General features: G+C 41.3%; 1 protein-coding gene and 1 pseudogene across 1 annotated transcript; both read right to left on the bottom strand.

The window, feature by feature from the left end:
* Window positions 1–681: 681 nt before the first annotated feature.
* On the bottom strand, window positions 682–1,432 carry LOC116017543 (annotated as a pseudogene).
* Window positions 1,433–2,601: 1,169 nt separating this feature from the next.
* LOC116015644 (pentatricopeptide repeat-containing protein At5g08305-like) lies at window positions 2,602–4,826 on the bottom strand. The gene has a single exon (XM_031255782.1). The coding sequence runs from the start codon at window positions 4,768–4,770 to the stop codon at window positions 3,166–3,168; it is 1,605 nt and encodes a 534-aa protein (XP_031111642.1). The 5' UTR covers window positions 4,771–4,826; the 3' UTR covers window positions 2,602–3,165.
* Window positions 4,827–19,635: the final 14,809 nt, after the last annotated feature.

Genomic DNA, 19,635 nt, shown 5'->3' on the forward strand with positions numbered 1-19,635 from the left:
AAATTTTCAACGCCAATTATAAATTAAAGACGAGAAGTAAGTACGATCGATTAAAATAAGGAAGTACAAGAAGTGAGCATGATTCACAAGTATGAACAATTCCAACAATTATTTTATAATTTGGGAAAAAGTGTCAAATAGGCCACTGAACTTATCGCTTTTGTGTAATTGGGCCATTGAACTTAAAAAGTGTGCAATTCAACCATCAAACAAGTAAAATTTGTGCAATTGGACCATTTTTACAAAAAAAATTAATTCAATTTGAGTTAAAAACATTTCAATATTAACTCTCAGCTAGTATGGTAGAAGAAAATGCAACTCTTAATACATATATGTTAGTAATATAATTTGATTTTACCAAAGAAAATTTGTAAAAATGGTTAAATTGCACAAATTTTGCTTGTTTGATGGTTGAATTGCACAATTTTTAAGTTCAATGGTCCAATTGCACAAAAGCTATAAGTTAAGTGGCCTATTTGACACTTTTTCCTATAATTTGAGAATGAAAAGTGCAGTTTTTTGAAAAATATATTTTTTTCAATTGATACCAATACTAACTGCTTTAGGCTAGGCAGAGTAGTGGCTGGTTATGAGTTCGAGCCTAGTGGAGGCATACTGACTTTTTGTGTTTTAATAAGTTCAGAAAGTATATTTGAACAGATACTACAATGTAATAAATTTAGTTGGATTCAACAAAGAAAAAAACCTGCAGATATTATCATACGAAGGATACAGATTATTCTGCTACATTAACAAAATTGATTAAGCCCCTAATAACAAATTAACAAATTGTACCCAAAAAAGAAAGAGAAATCCCTAGAAGCAAAGGAGAACAACAGAGGAAGAGATCATGAAAGCATAGATGAAGATCAAGAATCCAAAATGCAAAGCCCAATTCCTCTTGAACTTACCAAAGTAACTCTCAGGCGGCTCTTGGTAATGTATCTCAAACTCCTCAGCGATCTCGTCCTCGGCGCCGCCGCCGCCGCAGGCGCTCGGTGGCGAGGCCCAGCGTGAGCTTGTGGCAGCGCCGCTGGTACTTGAACCCATTGATGCACCTGAGGGTCTGGGCCACGGAGACGTAGAAGATGAGGTGGGCCATGGAGAGCAGACCGATGGGGACCCAGCAGTGGCGGCACTGCAGCCTGGGCGACTGGGCTTGGCCCAGGAAAAGCAGGGACAGGAAGAGGAAGAAGAGCTGGAACATCTTCCATAGCTCCTTCTTCTGGAGGTCAACTGCGCGTTTCTTCTCGAGGGTCTTCTCGAAATGGAGCTGGATGATGGTGTTGAGGGCCTGCAGGGCGGTCTCGTGGTGGATCAGGGCGCCGGTGGGTGCCTCGTAGTCCGCCATTGGAGGATGGATGTGAGGGGTTTGGGAGCTGTCAGGGATTGGGTTTCTCTTGAGCTTGACGAGAGTGTTGTTGACTGGTTAGACCCACACCCATCCAGATGGTCCACTCCATATAATATTTCATAATTGATGCATTCATTTACTAACGGTACCCAGGGAAATTTTACCAGTCAAATCATACTTCTTTTTACCCAATATTCAAACGGCTTTTCCAATTATGTCAGCCTCGAAACTCAAAAAATAACTTGAATTTTTTTTAAATAATCTTTCAGATCTTTATCTTTCGAAATGTTTACACAAAAATCATCTTCCGAAATTTTCTTTCCTTTTTGTCTTCGGACCTTTGTTAATGAAAGCTTGTTTATTTATTTTTTCAAAAAAAAAAACTATTTTCTTTTCCATAAGTCTCTTTCTTTAAATGGTATCAAATAAGCAAATTTACTTAATAACACACATTTAAGTGCACTATTATAGATCACAAGTTAATTATTTAAATATTCATTATCGCGTGCTTCCAAACACAACTGATAAGGAATAATTCCCCTTTGTATTGAAATACATTGCAATATATGTAAAGCATAAGGTAGATAGAAAATTGGCCCTCAATTCATTTCTTTATTGATTGTGCTTTGAGTAATAACTTAGAGAGAAGGGAGAGCTTGGGGAGTTGGAGTCTAGAATGCTTCTATAGAGAAGAAGAGAAGGGAAAAAGCTTATTCTCAAAAAAAAAAAAAAAAAAAGAAGGGAAAAAGCCCTTTCACTTAAAGGGTTAGTGCCTCTTTATAGGCTCATCCCCGTACAATACACCGAATATACGTATAAAGTACTTAGGGTCGTATACTCCGGGTATATTCCCCATCAGCTATAATGAAATTGGTGTATATGAAAAATGAAACTAAAAAACATAACTTGTGTAATAACATATATTGTCAGATAAATCTAAAGTGTAATTAAAATGGCAATTCAGCGTTACTATAATTAAACTAATGTGTGTGGAAAATGAAACTAAAAAACATAATCCATACAATAACATATATTGTTAAATTAACTCAAAATGTAATTAAACTTATACTTTAGTGTTACTATAGTAAAATTAACGTGTGTGGAAAATAAAACTAAAAAGCGAGCTCATAAAATAAACTATACTGTCAAATAAACCTGATGTGTAATTAAAATGATATTTTAGTGTTATTGTATTGAAACCGTGTGTCAGAAATAAAACTACAAAACAGAGCTCATACAATAGCGTAAATTGTCAAATGAAACTGAAATGTATTTAAAATAATTCGACGCTGCTTTCCTTCATGGTACACGCTACAATTTCACAGTAAAATTTGCCACCATATTCCCACCTTTTAAATTTGCAGAACTTTCCTATCTACCAAGCCCCATCTAAAAGGCGAATGGCTCGTTCCACCCAAAGGTTTGCCTGTTTTCAATAGAAATTCATTCCCCCATTTCATAGCCATCAACTGCTACTTGCTACTACTATACCGCCAACCAATGCACCGCCCGAAACCAAATCTTTAACATCTGCTTGGATTAACTATTTACCAATAGCAAGAACTTCAATCCTAAGTTCTTATTTTCTTCCACTCACTGCCAACAATTGCTTAAGTTACTGTTCTCGTACCAGAATACAAACTCAAACACAACTTATGGATCATCAACATTTTACAATGCTCTCCCATTTCAGATTTGCAGATACCTGTTCCAAGTTCACATTTCTGCAATGACTCGAGATATGTGTATCCCAATTTATAAATCTCTCATAGAACGAACCAATCACCATAAGCACTTACATGTGATCCATATCAGTACTCGTATTCTTGTACTTCAAAATCAGTAACAGACTTCATATTCCATAACGCTAGGTGTAACATTATATAGATTTCTTCTGACTTGGGGTGTGTTTTGTCATGAGCTATGAATCTGTGAAGGGCTCCAAGAGTCTCCACGAAACTAAAACCAGGAAACTTCTTGACCCCTCTTGTTTCCATGGCTTCTCTCACCGCTTTTGCTTCGTACCAGCATTTCTTTAGTGCATACACATTTGATAGGCCAACGTAACGACCATCGTGACAAGGGTCCAATTCAATCAACTTCTTTCCCACTATTTCTGCAAGGTCTAGTTTTCTGTGATTCAGACAGCCACTAAGTAATGCACCTAACATGGAAGCAGATGGTTCCATAGGCATTCTAGACATTAACTGGTAAGCTTCTGTTAACTGGCCAGCGCGGGCTAAAACATCAATCATGCAAGCATAATGTTCGTTCTTCAGTTTCGTGCCATTTTTGCCCAAAGAATCGAAGAAACACCAAGCTTTCTTCACTAAACCTCCATGTGCACAAGCACTCAACAAGCACAAGTATGTGATTTCATCTGGTTGAATCTTTAAACTCTGCATCTCCTTGTACATTTTCAATGACTCCCAAACAAGACCATGGGCTGCTAGCCCTCCAATTATAGAATTCCAAATCAGCACATCAGTATTTCTCATTGAAGCGCTGCGAAAAACCAACAATGCATCCTCTATTGCACCACTCTTGGCATACATGTCTACGATTGATGTCCTCAAAACTAGAGTCATGGGCAACTTATTCTCAACCACATACCTATGCATCATCCTCCCCTGCTCTAGAGCTCCCAAGTGAGCACAAGCACACAAAACACTCACCATGGTCACCTCATTAGCCCTTGGCCCAGCTTGCTTCATTCTTTCAAAAACAGCCAAAGCCTCCGCATACTCCCCATCCTTGACGTACCCATCAATCAGTGAGCTCCATGACACCACGTCTCTCTCAGGCATCCTTTCAAACACCTCCCTCATCGAAACAACGTCCCCAGATTTCGCATACCCATCCAACATCGAGTTCCACGACACCGAGTTCTTCAGGGGAATTTCATCGAACACCTTCCTTGCAGACAAAATATCACCGCAAGAGCCATACAAATGAATCAAAGAATTCAAAACAAACCTATCCTCAACAAACCCATCTCTCACCGCACGCCCATGAACACTCCCGCCAACTCTTGGCTTCGAAAGGTGGGCCAAAGCCTTGATAAGAAAAGGGTACGTGAGGTGGTCGGGGAGGACACCGTTCCGCAGCATTTCAACAAATAAAAATACAGACTTGTTTGGGTTCTTGCTGTGGGAATGGCCTCTAATGAGAGCATTGTAGTCCCTGACAGTTGGGTTAGGGCGTTGAAGGAATAAGCGATGGGCATAATCGTTTGAAGGATCGGACATTGCTGCTAGCGAGAGGATTCTTGAAGCGAATGGGCTTTCTTGGGAGAGGCCAAACACAGTGAGCATTGCGTGGATTTGCCTGAGGTCTGAGATTGATTTGCATTTCTGTAGTAGGGTGATAAATGCTTGGGTTAGAGAGACTGGATTTGTGAGGTGTGTGCGGTGCATTCAACATGTAGTACAGCTACCCTGCTAGAGGTTCGTGTTGACGTCCGCTGAGAGCTTGAGATCAAGCAGAAGTGACAATAGGTTGCTTGGCAATTGGCATAACTAACTGAAAATTTTGTTGCAAAGTGAAAATTAGTACTTCCTTGTAAAAATGTTAGATGGGGTGTTAACCGAACTGTTTTAACTAAAATTTTTAAAATTTTAATCATTAATTGAATTGAACTTTATGTTACCGAATTAACTGAGTTTAATTTTTTTTTGGATTAATCTGATTAACCAAACTTTTTTAAGCAAAATTTTAAATCCTAAAAATAATACATAGAATAATAAATTCAATTAAAATAATAAATATAATAATAAATCCATAAGAAAATATACAAAAACAATATCATAATAACACTACAAATTTATAGGTATTTTACATATTAGATTATATATATTTATTTATTTATATGTATATTTAAAATTTTGGTTAATCGAAGTTTCAAACTGAATTAACCGTTAACCGAAATTTTAAAAACTCTTTAACCATTAACTGAACCGAAATGGTTTGGTTAAAACGGTTAACTGAAAATTTACCGAAGTTAGCACACCCATAGTAAAATGATTTGATTATTCATTCGTCACTCAAAGAATCAATGCTCCTACCACCACTATTCAATCCTATAATTATTCATTTGGAATAGTATCAGAGCAATTGTTATGCCGTGGACCCAGGTCCACCTTGCAAGGTGGACCTGGGTCCAATATGACGCTGTTTCACGAGCTGGGGATAACGATGCTGTTAGTGGCACCGTTTTCCTCAGCCAATAAGATCTTTTTAATTTTTGAAAAATATATAAATGAAATTGTTATATTTTCACGCACTCTACCGTCTTTCACCATTTCATCTGTAATTTGACTTCTTCATCCGCGATTTCACCATTATCGCACCATCATCGTCCATTCTAGCAGTTCTTCACAGCATTGTTCGCTGGCATTTTTGCAAGCACAGTCAACCTTAGTATTCATCGCACTTTTGAAGCATTCTAGAACATGTATTACTTACTTCGCATTCTTATATTAGGGATTTTAGATAAAAAAAAATTTCAGGTTTTAGTAAATATTTTGTGATTGAAAGTAGTTTAACGAGTTTATATGGAATAGGGTTTATGTTCTATGTAATATACAATGTTAATGGTTCAAAAATGAAATTATATTTTTGTGACCTAGAGTTTTTTCTTTGTGAATGTAGAGCTATGTTGTAGTGAACCTAGAGCTCTGTGTTTATTGATAAGTGCAAAAGATACTACGTTTATAAGGTCAATCTCGGGTCGCATTACATGTACTTGCTAGCTTTTGTGATTAATTTGAGCATGTATTGCGTTAGAAATGCTTGTTAATGCCATTAGATCCTAGTCCACACGTATTTGGTAATTTTGTAGGTAAAAAGTTGTGCAAAGTGGTGAAAAAGGGCATGGATTTCAAAGATCGATTCGCGAGCCAAATTGGAAGCAAAGGACGGCCGGACGCACCTTGGACGCGCGCCCGCCCAGGCGTCCACGTCCCAAATCCGCGAAGTACGAAGCAGACCCTGGAGGACGCGCGGCGGACGCCACCGGACGCGCCGCGTCCGATTATTCGCTCTCTGAAGTTTGCGATGTCTGCTTAGGACGCACACCGGACGCCCCGCGTCCGAAAAATCACTCTCTGAAGTTTGGAACGTCTGCTTAGGACACGCACGCCGGACGCCGCGTCCGATTCCCAGATCCCGCGCCGAAGATTTGAACAGCGCGCGAAGAATCCCGCTGGACGCGCAGAGGACGCGCATCCAGTCGGGCGTCCGCTACGTCTAATTTTGGCGGTTGGCGCGATTTAAATAGGGAATTGGGGCATTTTTCAGAGGATCCTCATTCATTTTTCCAGATTAGTTTAGCCTAAAATTTCTCTCTCTAGAATTAGGTTGAAATTCTCTCCCAATTCACTTCAATTCCATTCATACTTCCATTCAATTAGCTAGATTTGGAGAAGATTGTGGACAACAACTTGCAATTGATCAAGATTTGTAGAAGATTTCCATTTGCAATCAAGTAATCTTTCAATTTCTTCTATTGTTCTTCAATTTCTATTTTGTGAATTGCTTTATTGTTTTGTTTAGTGATTTGATCTTGAATTTTGTCCTTGATCTTGCATTGCATCTTGATTTTGATTCTAGTTTTCCTTTTTGAGATTTATTTTGATGAATTGAGTAATGCTTTGAATTGAGTGGGATTGCTTTGTTGATTTGGTTTGAGCTTTGAATTGTGCTTTGCTTTCAATCCTTGGAGCTTAAATTTGTTAGATGCTTTGATAATGCTTAGTCTAGTTATGTGTGGCTAGTTACCTAGGGATTAGGACTAGTTGAACGTACATTTTGCTCTTGAGCTCTTATGTCTTGAATCTAGGGTAGATTGATGCCTTTTGGATAGCTTGATAGTGGTTGGGATGTTTGTATGATCTCTACTCCGATTAGGCCAATTGGACTTGAGAATTAGTGTGCTTGCTTTCACCTATGAGAATAGGGATTGCTTGAGACCTCACCAACCTCTTTTCCTTCTCACCTTTGAGAAAAGGGAGTAGGAAGGCAAGAGGCACATTAAGTGTTTGTGTTAATGCCTCTTCTAGCCTAAGGTTCACAAGTTTGGCTTTATGGTCTAGTAGTGAGTCCATTACCCACGAGAGTGGCGGTGGTGTTAGTGACCTTGTCTCTTGTTAGTCCGTTGAGCGTTTTTCAATTCCCTAGTACCCTAGGAAATCAAGAGTTGCATGTGTGGTAGACTAGTCCCAATCCTTCCTTCCTAAAATTGTTCACAACATCTTTTGTTTTAAGTGTTTGAGATATTCTTAGAATGACATACACAAACCTTTCGATAGGACTAGCTTTTGAAACCTAGGAACTCTTGTGTCTAATTCCTTGTCTACCAAATCCTTTTCTACCATTCCTTGAGACGATACTCGGGAACTTCTTCCCGTTTTATTCACCTACACTCTTTCCACCTCCCGCTAAAATACAACTCTTCAAATGGCGCCGTTGCCGGGGAATCGTAACGGTTTTGTTTAGGCAAGTCTTTGTGGATTAGCATGAGTAGGTTCCTTAAGTAGAGAGCCTAGTCCCTTTTTACTTGTTTTTTTTGTGTCCTTTTACTATCACTTGTTCTAGTACTTGACACTTCTTGTTGAGCTACTTTGGGTTGCATACCTTTCTCTTGTTCTTGAGTGTTTAAACTACCAAAGCGTTTGTATGCACACTCGCTCTAGAGGGAGTGAAGGACTACTTTCTTTGAATCCGGAGATTTACGCATTAAATCGGAGGAGAAGGAAGGCCAATAGAGACCAACAATCCCAACACATAGATCAAGAAGAAGACATGGCAACTACTAGTGCAAACATCCCCAACGTCAATACCAACGAATCACCAATCCACACCGACACGGATACGCCAAGAGAGAATGTGAGAAGTGATCAATTCAATGTTCATGAGGCACCTCCACAACAAAGAGAGGAGTCTCGACAAAGACCACCACCACCCAACCAACCACAATATCAACAAGAGAATGTCGCATATGACCAACCACCACCTCGTAGAAGATATGCACCGGATTTTCAAGAACAATTCAATAACCCTCTCTATGACATGCCTCAAAGACAACAACAACAACCTCAAAGACCAAGGAGAGATGCTTACTATGAACCAAGATATGATGAAGAATATTACGAGCCACAAAGGGCGAGAAGGAACGAACCAAGGCNTATGATGAAGAATATTACGAGCCACAAAGGGCGAGAAGGAACGAACCAAGGCATGAACCAAGAAATATACCAAGACACCAACCAAGGGGAGAAGATAGGAGAACAATAGCGGATTACATGACTCCCAATTTTAGCGACCATAACTCTATCTACATTCCCCCGGTTGAAGCCAACAACTTTCAAATCAACTCCGCCATGATCACACTAGTGCAAAATCAACCTTTTGGAGGATTACCCGCGGAGGATCCCCACGTACATATCACCCGGTTCATCCGATCATGTGGTATGTACCGACAGAATGGAGTTACCGAAGAGGTCGTAAGACTCAAAATGTTCCCATTTTCGTTAATAGGAGAAGCCGCAAGGTGGCTTGATTCCCACGTAGATAACCACTTTAGATCATGGGAACAACTCCATCGAGAATTCATGCAAGAGTTCTTTCCGTTAACTAAGACTTTGAAGATAAGAAAGCAAATACAAGATTTTAAACAAGGATCGTTGGAATCTTTAGCCGATGCATGGAGAAGGTTTAAGACACTAAAACATCAATGCCCACCCGACGTTCTACACCCGTGGGACGTTATTAGTTCATTCTATTCCGGCCTCACGGATGAATGTAAATTGCTTTTAGACTCAGCCTCTCGAGGATCCTTCGTTTCCACAAGTCCCGAGGACGCCGAAGAATTAATAGGAACTATTTCATCAATGACCGGGAATTGGTACAATCAGAGGGAAGCCAAGGGAGGTTTATACGAAGTCAGTGCCGACACCGCGTCTCAAGCAAAGGTGGAAGCACTAGGATTAGAAGTTAAGAGGTTACAAGCACAGCTGGAAAAGATGAACAAGAATCAAAGAGGAAATCCGTGCATAGCATTAGCTCTTTATTGCGATAAGTGTGGAGGTGCGCATGGAGCGCACGAATGCACGTCAAACTACGAGGATGTTCCATACGAGCAAGTCGAGGCCGTAGGATATCAAAGGCCGAGTGATTACAATACTTATGGAAGCAACAACAATCAAAATTGGCGTCAAGGTCAAGGATGGCAAAACCAACCATTCCAAAATCAATACAACCCAAGACCAAGTCAAAGCGGGCCGAGTTATAACACAAACTACAATAGAGGGTATCAAGAGAATCGAGGCAATCAATACAATCCAAGACCCAACCAAGGAGGAGCGTACCGACCACCTATGTATCAAGCAAATAACCAACAAAGAGAAGAACCTCCTAAAGAAAGCATGGAAGACAAAATGGTGAGAATGTTTAGTGAATTAAGGCATGACGTGACGAATATGAGACAAGAATGGAAACAAGACTTGAGACAAGAGATTTCCACAATAAGACAAGAGGTCTCTAACTTGAGGCAAGAGAATAATGCTTCATTGAGACACTTGGAGACGCAAGTCGCACAAAACTCCAAGGCCTTAGCCGAAAGACCGCAAGGGACTCTTCCAAGTACTACGGTAAATAATCCTCGCGAGAGGGTGCAAGCCGTGACTCTTCGGAGTGGAAAGGAGCTTCCCGAGCCGTCCTTGAAGAAGAATACTATCTCCAAAAATCCAATTGAAGAAGAGAAAATCGAAGAGATCATTGAAGTAGACAAGGAGCAAGAGAAGGAATCATCTTCGTTACCCTCGAGTCCAAAAGCCGCTCAGTCTCGAGATAAAGGAAAGGAAAAGGTAGATTTACCTATGTACCAACCACCACTCCCATTTCCCGGGAGGGTGAGAAAGAACATAGACAAGACGCAATACGACAAATTCCTTGAACTTCTAAAACAATTGCATATCAATGTACCTTTCCTCGACGCATTGGGTCAAATGCCGCGTTATGCAAAGTTTTTGAAAGACTTACTCACTAATAAGAGAAAGCTGGAAGAATCAGCTACGGTTTTGCTGGGGGAGGGATGCTCCGCCTTCGTGCGCCATCAACCACAGAAGCTCACGGACCCCGGAAGCTTCATCATCCCCTGTCAAATCGGCGAAGCTGAGTTCAAGAGAGCTCTAGCAGATTCTGGGGCAAGCATAAATATAATGCCCTTTTGTCTTTTTAAGAAGTTGGACTTGGGCAATCTCAAACCCACTCGCATCTGTATCCAGTTGGCTGATAGATCAATCAAACAACCCAAGGGGGTTGTAGAGGATGTGTTAGTGAGGGTAGACAAGTTTATCTTTCTTGTGGATTTCGTCATCATCGACATGGAGGCCGATCAAGAGGTGCCGTTAATTCTAGGTAGGCCGTTTTTGGCCACCGCCCAGGCCGTCATTGATGTAGGAAATGGGAAGCTTGTTCTAAGGGTAGGAGACGAATGTGCTACCTTCGATGTCTCGAAGTTGACTAAGTACCCGATGACGACAGATGATGCGTGCTATTTCGTTGATGTTTTTCATGAGCATGTTGATTCTTTTTACCCTAATCTGGTGGGAAAAGTAAAAGATGACGCCCTCTTAAAAGTTTTGGATAGTAATGACGACCTTGAATCTTTCACTTTCGATAATGATGCTTCAATCAATAAGAATGATGAATCTTTACGTGACATAGTGTGTGGTGATGATGATATACCTATTGATGAGAATGTTTGTGAAATGAATGATATTGAGTTTGTAAATTTCTTTGATGATTGTGTTTATGATGCTGTATATATTCATGATTTGATTGGTGAAGTTGAGGATGTAAAAGATGGAAATGACGGGGATGATTTGTTGCATGATGAGAAGTTAAATGAGAAAAAGAATGTAGTAGAAGAGAAAGAATTCAAGAGTGAACTTAAAACTTTACCGAATAATCTACAATATGCCTTTTTAGGGGAAAATTCGACTCTACCGGTAGTTATCTCGTCAAAATTAGATAAAACTCAACAAGACAAGCTTGTGAACTTGCTAGGAAAATATAAAGGAGCAATAGGGTGGAGGTTACAAGACCTAAAAGGTATAAGTCCTAGTATGTGCACACATAAGATCTTACTAGAAGAAAATGTGAAACCTGTAGCCCAACCCCAAAGGAGGTTGAATCCAAACATGGCAGAAGTGGTAAAGAACGAAGTAGTAAGACTTATGGATGTAGGAATGATATATCCAATCTCTGATAGTGCGTGGGTGAGTCCTACCCACGTAGTGCCGAAGAAAGGAGGAATAACCGTAGTGAAAAATGACAAAGACGAATTAATTCCTACAAGAAGCGTAACAGGGTGGCGAGTATGTATAGATTATAGGAGATTAAATGACGCCACTAGAAAGGACCACTTCCCGTTGCCCTTTATTGATCAGATGGTTGAGAAAGTGAGCGGGCATGCCTATTACTGTTTCTTAGATGGTATGAGCGGATACTTTCAAATACCCGTAGCGTTATAGGACCAAGAGAAAACCACCTTTACGTGTCCTATGGGTACCTTCGCATACCGACGCATGCCGTTCGGGTTATGCAATGCGCCAGCAACCTTCATGAGGTGCATGCTGGCAATTTTTGAGGAGTATATTGGAGAATTCATGGAGGTGTTCATGGATGATTTCACGATTTGGGGAGAAACTTATGACGAGTGCTTGAATAATCTAGAAAAAGTCCTCAAACGATGTCTAGAAGTGAACCTAGCACTTAGTTGGGAGAAGTGCTACTATATGGTAGAGGAAGGCATCGTGTTGGGTCATAAGATATCAAATAGAGGCATAGAGGTAGACAAAGCCAAAACCTCCGTGATTGACACTTTACCACCTCCAAATTCCGTAACTAGTTTAAGAAGCTTTCTAGGACATGTCGGCTTCTATCGGCGCTTTATAAAAGATTTTTCCAAAATTGCTAGACCTTTGACCAAGCTCTTAGAAAAAGACATAGAGTTTGAATTCGGAGATGAGTGTTTAGTTGCTTTTAACATACTTAAAGAAAAGTTGGTTAGTGCCCCTATTTTAGTTGGACCAAATTGGGAACTACCCTTCGAGATGATGTGTGATGCTAGCGGTTATTCTGTAGGGGTAGTGTTGGGCCAAAGAAAAGAGAAACATTTTCAACCTATAGCCTTTGCGAGCAAAACCCTCGATAAAACCCAACAAAATTACACCACCACAGAAAAAGAGTTGCTAGCAGTGATATTTGGGCTCGATAAGTTTAGATCTCATCTTCTTCTGTCAAAGGTGATAGTTTACACAGATCATGCGGCTCTTAGGTATTTGATGTCTAAAGCCGAAGCTAAACCGAGATTGATAAGATGGATTCTGTTACTTCAAGAGTTCGATATCGAGATCAAAGATAAAAGAGGGAAAGAAAATGAAGCGGCGGATCATCTATCCCGAATTGAGAATCCTAATTTAGGGGAAAAGAGTGCTACAATAGCGGAACTTTTTTCGGAAGAAAGGTTGTGTAAAGTAGATGACGTGCCGTGGTATGCAGACATTGCCAACTATATTGTAGGGGGAGTTATTCCGAATTATTTTGATGTGCACCAAAGGAGAAAGTTTATAGCGGAAAGCAGACACTACTTTTGGGATGATCCCTACTTGTTCCGAGTCTATGCGGACCAAGTCATTAGGAGATGTATAGCGGGGCAAGAGGGATTGGAAATTATGGGACACTGTCATGCCGGGCCGACCGGAGGTCACTACTCAAGCAATAGAACCGCTAGGAAAGTTCTTGAAGCGGGTTTCTATTGGCCCACGCTGTTTAGAGATGCTCAAATTTGTGTTTCAAATTGTGATCGGTGTCAAAGGGTTGGAAACATTACCGCAAGGAACGAGATGCCTCAAACATACATCTTGGCGTGTGAGGTATTCGACATTTGGGGCATCGATTTCGTGGGACTATTCCCAAGTGCTAAAGGGTTTAAGTACATCTTAGTTGCAATAGACTATTTGTCGAAATGGGTGGAGGCGCAAGCCTTGAGGAACAACGATGCGAGGAGTGTTATCGGATTTCTTAAGAAGTTGTTCACTAGATTTGGAGTACCGAGAGTTTTAATTAGCGACCGTGGAACGCATTTTAGAAATTCGTCCATGGAAAAGATTTTGGCCAAATACGGAGTCCAACACAGGGGGGGAGTACCATACCACCCCCAAACGAGTGGTCAAGTAGAGAATGCCAACTGTGATATTAAGGCAATCTTGGAAAAGACGGTTGGAATTCATCGTAAAGATTGGCCTGATCGGTTAGATGATGCGCTATGGGCGTTTAGAACGGCCTATAAAACTCCAATTGGAACCACCCCTTTTAGATTAGTCTACGGGAAAGCATGCCACTTACCGGTGGAAATAGAGCACAAAGCGTATTGGGCTATAAAGAAACTGAATAGCGACATGGACCTAGCGGGGCGTGAGCGAATGTGGCAACTCGACGAATTAGAAGAATGGAGGTTGATGTCGTATGAGAACTCGCGTGCTTATAAAGAACGAACAAAGTTGTATCATGATAAGCACATCAAAAAGGGGAAGGAATTCAAAGAAGGAGACCAAGTACTCTTTTTCAATTCAAGACTCAAACTCTTTCCGGGGAAGCTAAAATCGAGATGGTCCGGTCCATTCACGGTCACAAAAGTTTTTCCCTATGGAACTATTCAAATCGCACACCCGGAAAAAGGTGAATTCAAGGTCAATGGTCACCAAGTTAAAAAGTACTTTGGAGGAGTGAAACCACGAGAGGTGGCTACCTTACATTTGACTCGGATGGAAAATTGAAGCTTACAAGGACGTCGGGCTAAAGACGTTAAACGTGGCGCTTCTCGGGAGGCAACCCGAGGTTATCACTTTTACTTTTTTTTTTTATGCCTTATCTTACATGTTTTTCCTTTAGATTTAGTATGTTTTTGCAGGGCCATAGCAGGTGAAGTCACAAAGACCGAAGAAGAAAGAGAAAAAAGTCAAAATTTGCGAAAAAGTAAGCTTGGACGCCAGACCGGACGTGCGTCCAGTCCGCGTCCAGTGGCTGGGTTCGAAAACCATCAGACCGCGCTCTGATGGACGCAATTCGGACGCACGCGTCCGACAGAACGCGGTGCAGGTCCAAAACTCGCATCGCGGACGCTAGCGGGCGCATTCGCCCGGATTTCGCCCGCTATTTGCCGAACGAGGAGGAAAATCGGACGCCGGGCGGACGCACGCGTCCGACCCGCGTCCGATGCTACGGCAATTCCAGAAACAAAGAAGTTAAATGCGGACGCCCTAAGGACGCGCGTCCGGTGCGCGTCCGACGGGCCAAACCTGGGCGATTCAGCGGACGAAACCGAGGGTTTAAAGCAAATTTTCCCCTTTCTTCTTCATATTTGCGGACGAACACCACTCAAAAAAATCTCCAAGTAAGTCTTTCAAGTTCCAAAAGTAAATCCAAGGCAATAATCTCAAGCTTTCATCTTTGTACAACATCTCTTCATCAAACTTCAAGGTATGTGCATCTTCTTCAACCCTATTTTTAAGCTTTCACCTTTATTATGAACTTGAATTTGGGATTCTTGCTTTGTCAATTGCATGACTTGTTTGTTGTTAGAATTTGATTTCTTACCTTGTAATAAGCATGCTTATGAGTTTAAACTGCAAATTGTATGGTTAAAGCATGAACTTGAATGTTGAAAAAGCTTGAAACCCTTCTTTAATGGTGAAAAAAAAATTTTGGGTTTGAATAATTGTGCTTCAATGTTGGAATTAATGGTTGATAAGTGAAATTAGATGCTAATCAAAAGTTTGTTTGGAACCAATTTGTGCTTGTTAACTTTGCATTATGCTTAATTGAGAGTTTTGTTTGCTAGTTGCACAAATTTGGGGCTTTTTAAACTTTAACATGAATAAATGAATTGGAATAATATTAGCATTGTTTTGGTGATGAGGAATGGTTGTAGAATGGTTTTAAGTTGATAAAAGTTGGAATTGCTTTCTACATTGTGATGTTTTGAGTAAAAATGTGCTTAAAGATTGAAACTTTTGGAGTTATACTATGAATTGTATATGCATCAATAACTTGAAATTAAGTGATGAAGAGTGCTTCAATATACTTGCTTTCTTTTTGCCTAGAATTTTAATTGCTAGAAAATGGTTGAGTATGATAGATAAGGATGAGTTTGTTGAGCTAAGTTTTGTCTTGCTATTTGATATTTGTGCGATTGCATAAGTGCAAATGATTCAACTATGCCATGGCTCACTTGTTCTAATTGTTAAAATAGATGCCTCCCAAATCTACGACTTCCAAATCTAGAAGAAAGGAATGCACCAAAAAGAGGAAGCACGACGTTGGGTCGAGTTCAAGGGCGGCAGAAGGCGAAAGCGATTTATTAATACCCGGGGGCCGAAGCCTTAGGCATCTTAGCGGAGCACAGATAGCAAGAGTGGAGGAGCTGCGAGCAAAAGGAGCTTCGGGTGGTTACTATTTTGACTTATCGATGCTCGATGCATATGGATGTCGGGAGGAGGTAGAGAGAATGATGTCGAGGCAATCTTGGGGACATCTCTTCAGTTGGAGGGATGACACATATGAGCCCGTAGTGCACGAGTTCATCTCCACCTATACGGCCATCCCGTCAAACCATATGTGGACTCCCTGCATGAAGTTCACGCTGTTTGGTAGGGAGCATGAAGTCTCATTGATACAGTTAGGGGAAATTCTTGGATTCTACACCCCCGAGGACTCTCGAACTGAGGAATGGAGAAACCTTCCCACAGATTTTGACTCTGACGCGGCAGCAGAAGCATATTGGTATGAGATTACAAATGGTCGAGGAGGAAGGTTCACCGGGACTAAGCCAAATACCTCAAAGGTGGTTTGCTCGCCACTGTTGATGATGAAGCTTCTTCTCAATCTCACGTTTGGGGGAAGAAATAAGAACCTCCACAAGATATATAGATTTGATCTCTTCAATCTGTGGAGCTTGGAGATGAATGAGCCTATACAGATGGCTTGTATGGTGCAGCAGCTGTTTACCTCGCAGACACAACCTAAGTGCCCGTATGTCTGGATAGGGCCGGTGGTCACGAGACTGTGCCACGGGTTAGGATTGCAAGCAGAGTTGGCGAGGGAGAAAAGCATTGCCTCCATGCAACCGTTTACAGATGCACATCTCAGTAGGAGCTACGCTCCTAGGATTGGGGCCGCACCGAGACCTCAACGGGGTGAGCAGCCGCAAGAGCAAGAGCCGGTAGTTCAGGGAGGTCCAGATGTACCCCCGGAGTACGCAGAGTATTCCCCAGTTTATGACTGGGCATCCATGAGGGCGTTCCAGCTTCAGTTGCACAATCAATCGATGAACGCCTTCAACCAAAGGATGGACCTTCACCATGAGGAGTTGATGAGGCAAAACGAAGCAATCGCAAGGCAGAATGAAGCGTATGTGAGGCAAGAAGAACGCCAAGAGCAACAGTTCCAGGCAATTGAGCAATTGCGCCTTTGGATGGAGCAACGTTTCCCACCGCCCTCACAGGGCGGGGACGCGTAGTTTTGATATTTGGGATCTTGGATGTTCGAGTTCTTAAGTTGTCTTGGCCCGGCTCGAACTTTAGGTACCCCGGGCGTGGGGTGCCGACTCTATCTTCTTTTACTTTCGTTTAAATTGGCTTGTTTAAATTCGGTTTTAGTATTACTCTAGTACTCTTATTTTACGTAATGCACTTTAGTTTATAATGTTTTCCTTTTATCGTTTCCAAGTTTGAAGCTAACGGTTTTTACCTCTAATGATTGAAAAATTTTCTAAAAAAAAAAAGATACATTTGTTAGTGTTGTTTTTATGCTCACAACGACAGGGGGCACTAGGACAGACGAATAAGCAAAGATGCGGGGGAAGAAACGCGCAACATCATACATAAAACAAGTTGGAAAGTACAAAGCACAGTGCTGGACGCCGGGCGGACGCACGCGTCCGCCGTGCGCCCGGCTGTCTCTGGAATCAGAATACAGCAGAAACAGAGAAAATCCCGCCGGACGCGCCCCTGGACTCGCGTCCGGTAGGCGTCCGCTCGACGGTTTAAATTCTGCCAGGGTTTTATTTCAGCTTCATTCTTCCTCCCTCACTCCAAAATTCCTCTCAGCATTCCCAAACTCTAAAAAGATGATGAATGTAGGTAATCTCTTCTCCTCACCTTTGTCAAGCATGTATGGATCACCTCCCCCAAGCCCAAAGGTAATTCTATTGACATTTCTTCTCCTTCCAATTGATTTAATGGGATTTTGATCTATTTTTCTGCTCAAATTTCAGTGAGATCTTGTATGATCCTTTACTTTTGAGCTTTGGGTGATGATATTCTTGTGTTTGTGTACTCTATAGTGTTGTAGATCATGCATATTTCATACATTTGTGCTTTGAGTAACATTGCATGCCATGTGTTTGATGAAATGTCACTAACAATGTATGATGCATATCTTACTTGAATTGATGATTACAATGCTTAGTATGAGAATGTATAGCTTATGATTAAATCACAATGCTTAGTTGGGTATGTCTTTATGTTTATGTTGAGAATCCAAGTGCTTATGATGAGAATGTCTTAGCTTGTATTGGAAATTGAATGTTGTGAACTGAAAATCTAATGCTTGATTAATGAATATAGGGACTCCCAAGGGCTGAAATGATGGTGCCTAGGCACACCCTTGAAAGGGGTGAGCCTAGTAGAAGGCCTAATGAAGACACATCAAGTGAGGAAGGGGAAGCCCCGATTATGGAAGTTGCACACCGAGGCCTCATGATTGAGGTGGAGGACCTCTTTAGGTATAGGCACTTCCGAGACAAGCCAATCATTGAGTGGAACTACATAGAAGCTCCGGTTTTAGCCGTCTTAGGCATTCAAAGAGAGTTTGAAAGGATGACTTCCCAACCTTTTTGGAGTCACATTTGTGGTTGGAGGGATGCTACATATGTCCCTATAGTTAGGGAGTTCATTGCCACGTTGGAAGTCAATGAGAGGGTGCATGGCCGGAGACAACCTAGCATTAGGTTCAAGTTGTTTAATAGACAATACAACCTCTCATCGGATGAGCTTGGAAATTTACTAGGATTCTACACATTGCATGACCAAGATCAAGGATGGTATGCAAATCTTGTGGATGACTTCCCTAATGAGCATCAACCCGGGCTGTTTTGGTGGAGCATTGCTAGGCAAGGGGTAGCTTGGAGACCTTCATACACTAGTGCCAAATACATCAAAGTCCCGGAGCTTAAGATAATGTGGCACATTGTAGCGCGTTCTTGGTTGGGAAGGCAATCCCCAAATGATAATGTTACAAGAAGGGAGTTGCTCATACTTTGGAGCATATACACGGGAACCCCAATCCATATGGGAGAACTTTGTAAAGCCTTTCTTAAGAGACAAAGCTACGAGGACAGTGAGAGTATCTTTGTGGGACCTATAGTGAGTAGGCTTTGTGAAGCCTTAGGATTTGAGGATGCTCTTGCGTATGAAGCGGTGGCAACCACGATGACACCCCTAGACATAGGTGATTTCTTGCAATTTGGCATAGCACCCGAGGAGCCTAGTGAGGATGAAGAGAGAGGAGAGTAAAGAGACTTATGGGGAATTATAGAAAGGCTTAAGAACCGAGTTAATATGCTTGAACACGAAGTACGGAGGCTCAAGCTTGAGCGATTTGGAGAGGAGTCCGATGGATCGGGCATATGATCTAGTGCACCTTGATGATCTTAGTTGCTTAGTTGTAGGATTTCTTTTTGAGATTAGCACTTGTTCTATTACGCACTTATACTTTGTTTTAAATTCGTATTTTGTTTGCGTTATTCTTTTAGTTTTTACTTTTAATATTGAATCTTTATCTTAATGCTTTCTTGATTCTAGCTAATCGAATGTGAGTCCATGTGTTTGAAAGCTTGTGGTGTGCAGGTAATTGCAGAGAAAGGAGAGGTGATATGAGCATACTCATGTAGATCTTAAATGCCATAGGGGAGTTTCTATATGCTTACCCAATCTTTTACCTATATGCTTTTCCTTTAAAGTGTGGAAATTGGGTGTGATGGCATGACTTGTGCATTAGCTTGTCTTATAATCATTCTTAAAAGCAGGTTGTGTGACCCGTTATCCCATAGCACACTTCTAAAGTGTGGAAACGGGCATTGTATGTTGAGACCTTTTATCTCTTTCCCACCGTGTGCATAGACCGAACATCGAGGACGATGTTCCATTCTAAAGTGT

The sequence above is a fragment of the Ipomoea triloba genome, chromosome 4, assembly GCF_003576645.1.
Source record: "Ipomoea triloba cultivar NCNSP0323 chromosome 4, ASM357664v1".
Lineage (NCBI taxonomy): Eukaryota > Viridiplantae > Streptophyta > Magnoliopsida > Solanales > Convolvulaceae > Ipomoea > Ipomoea triloba.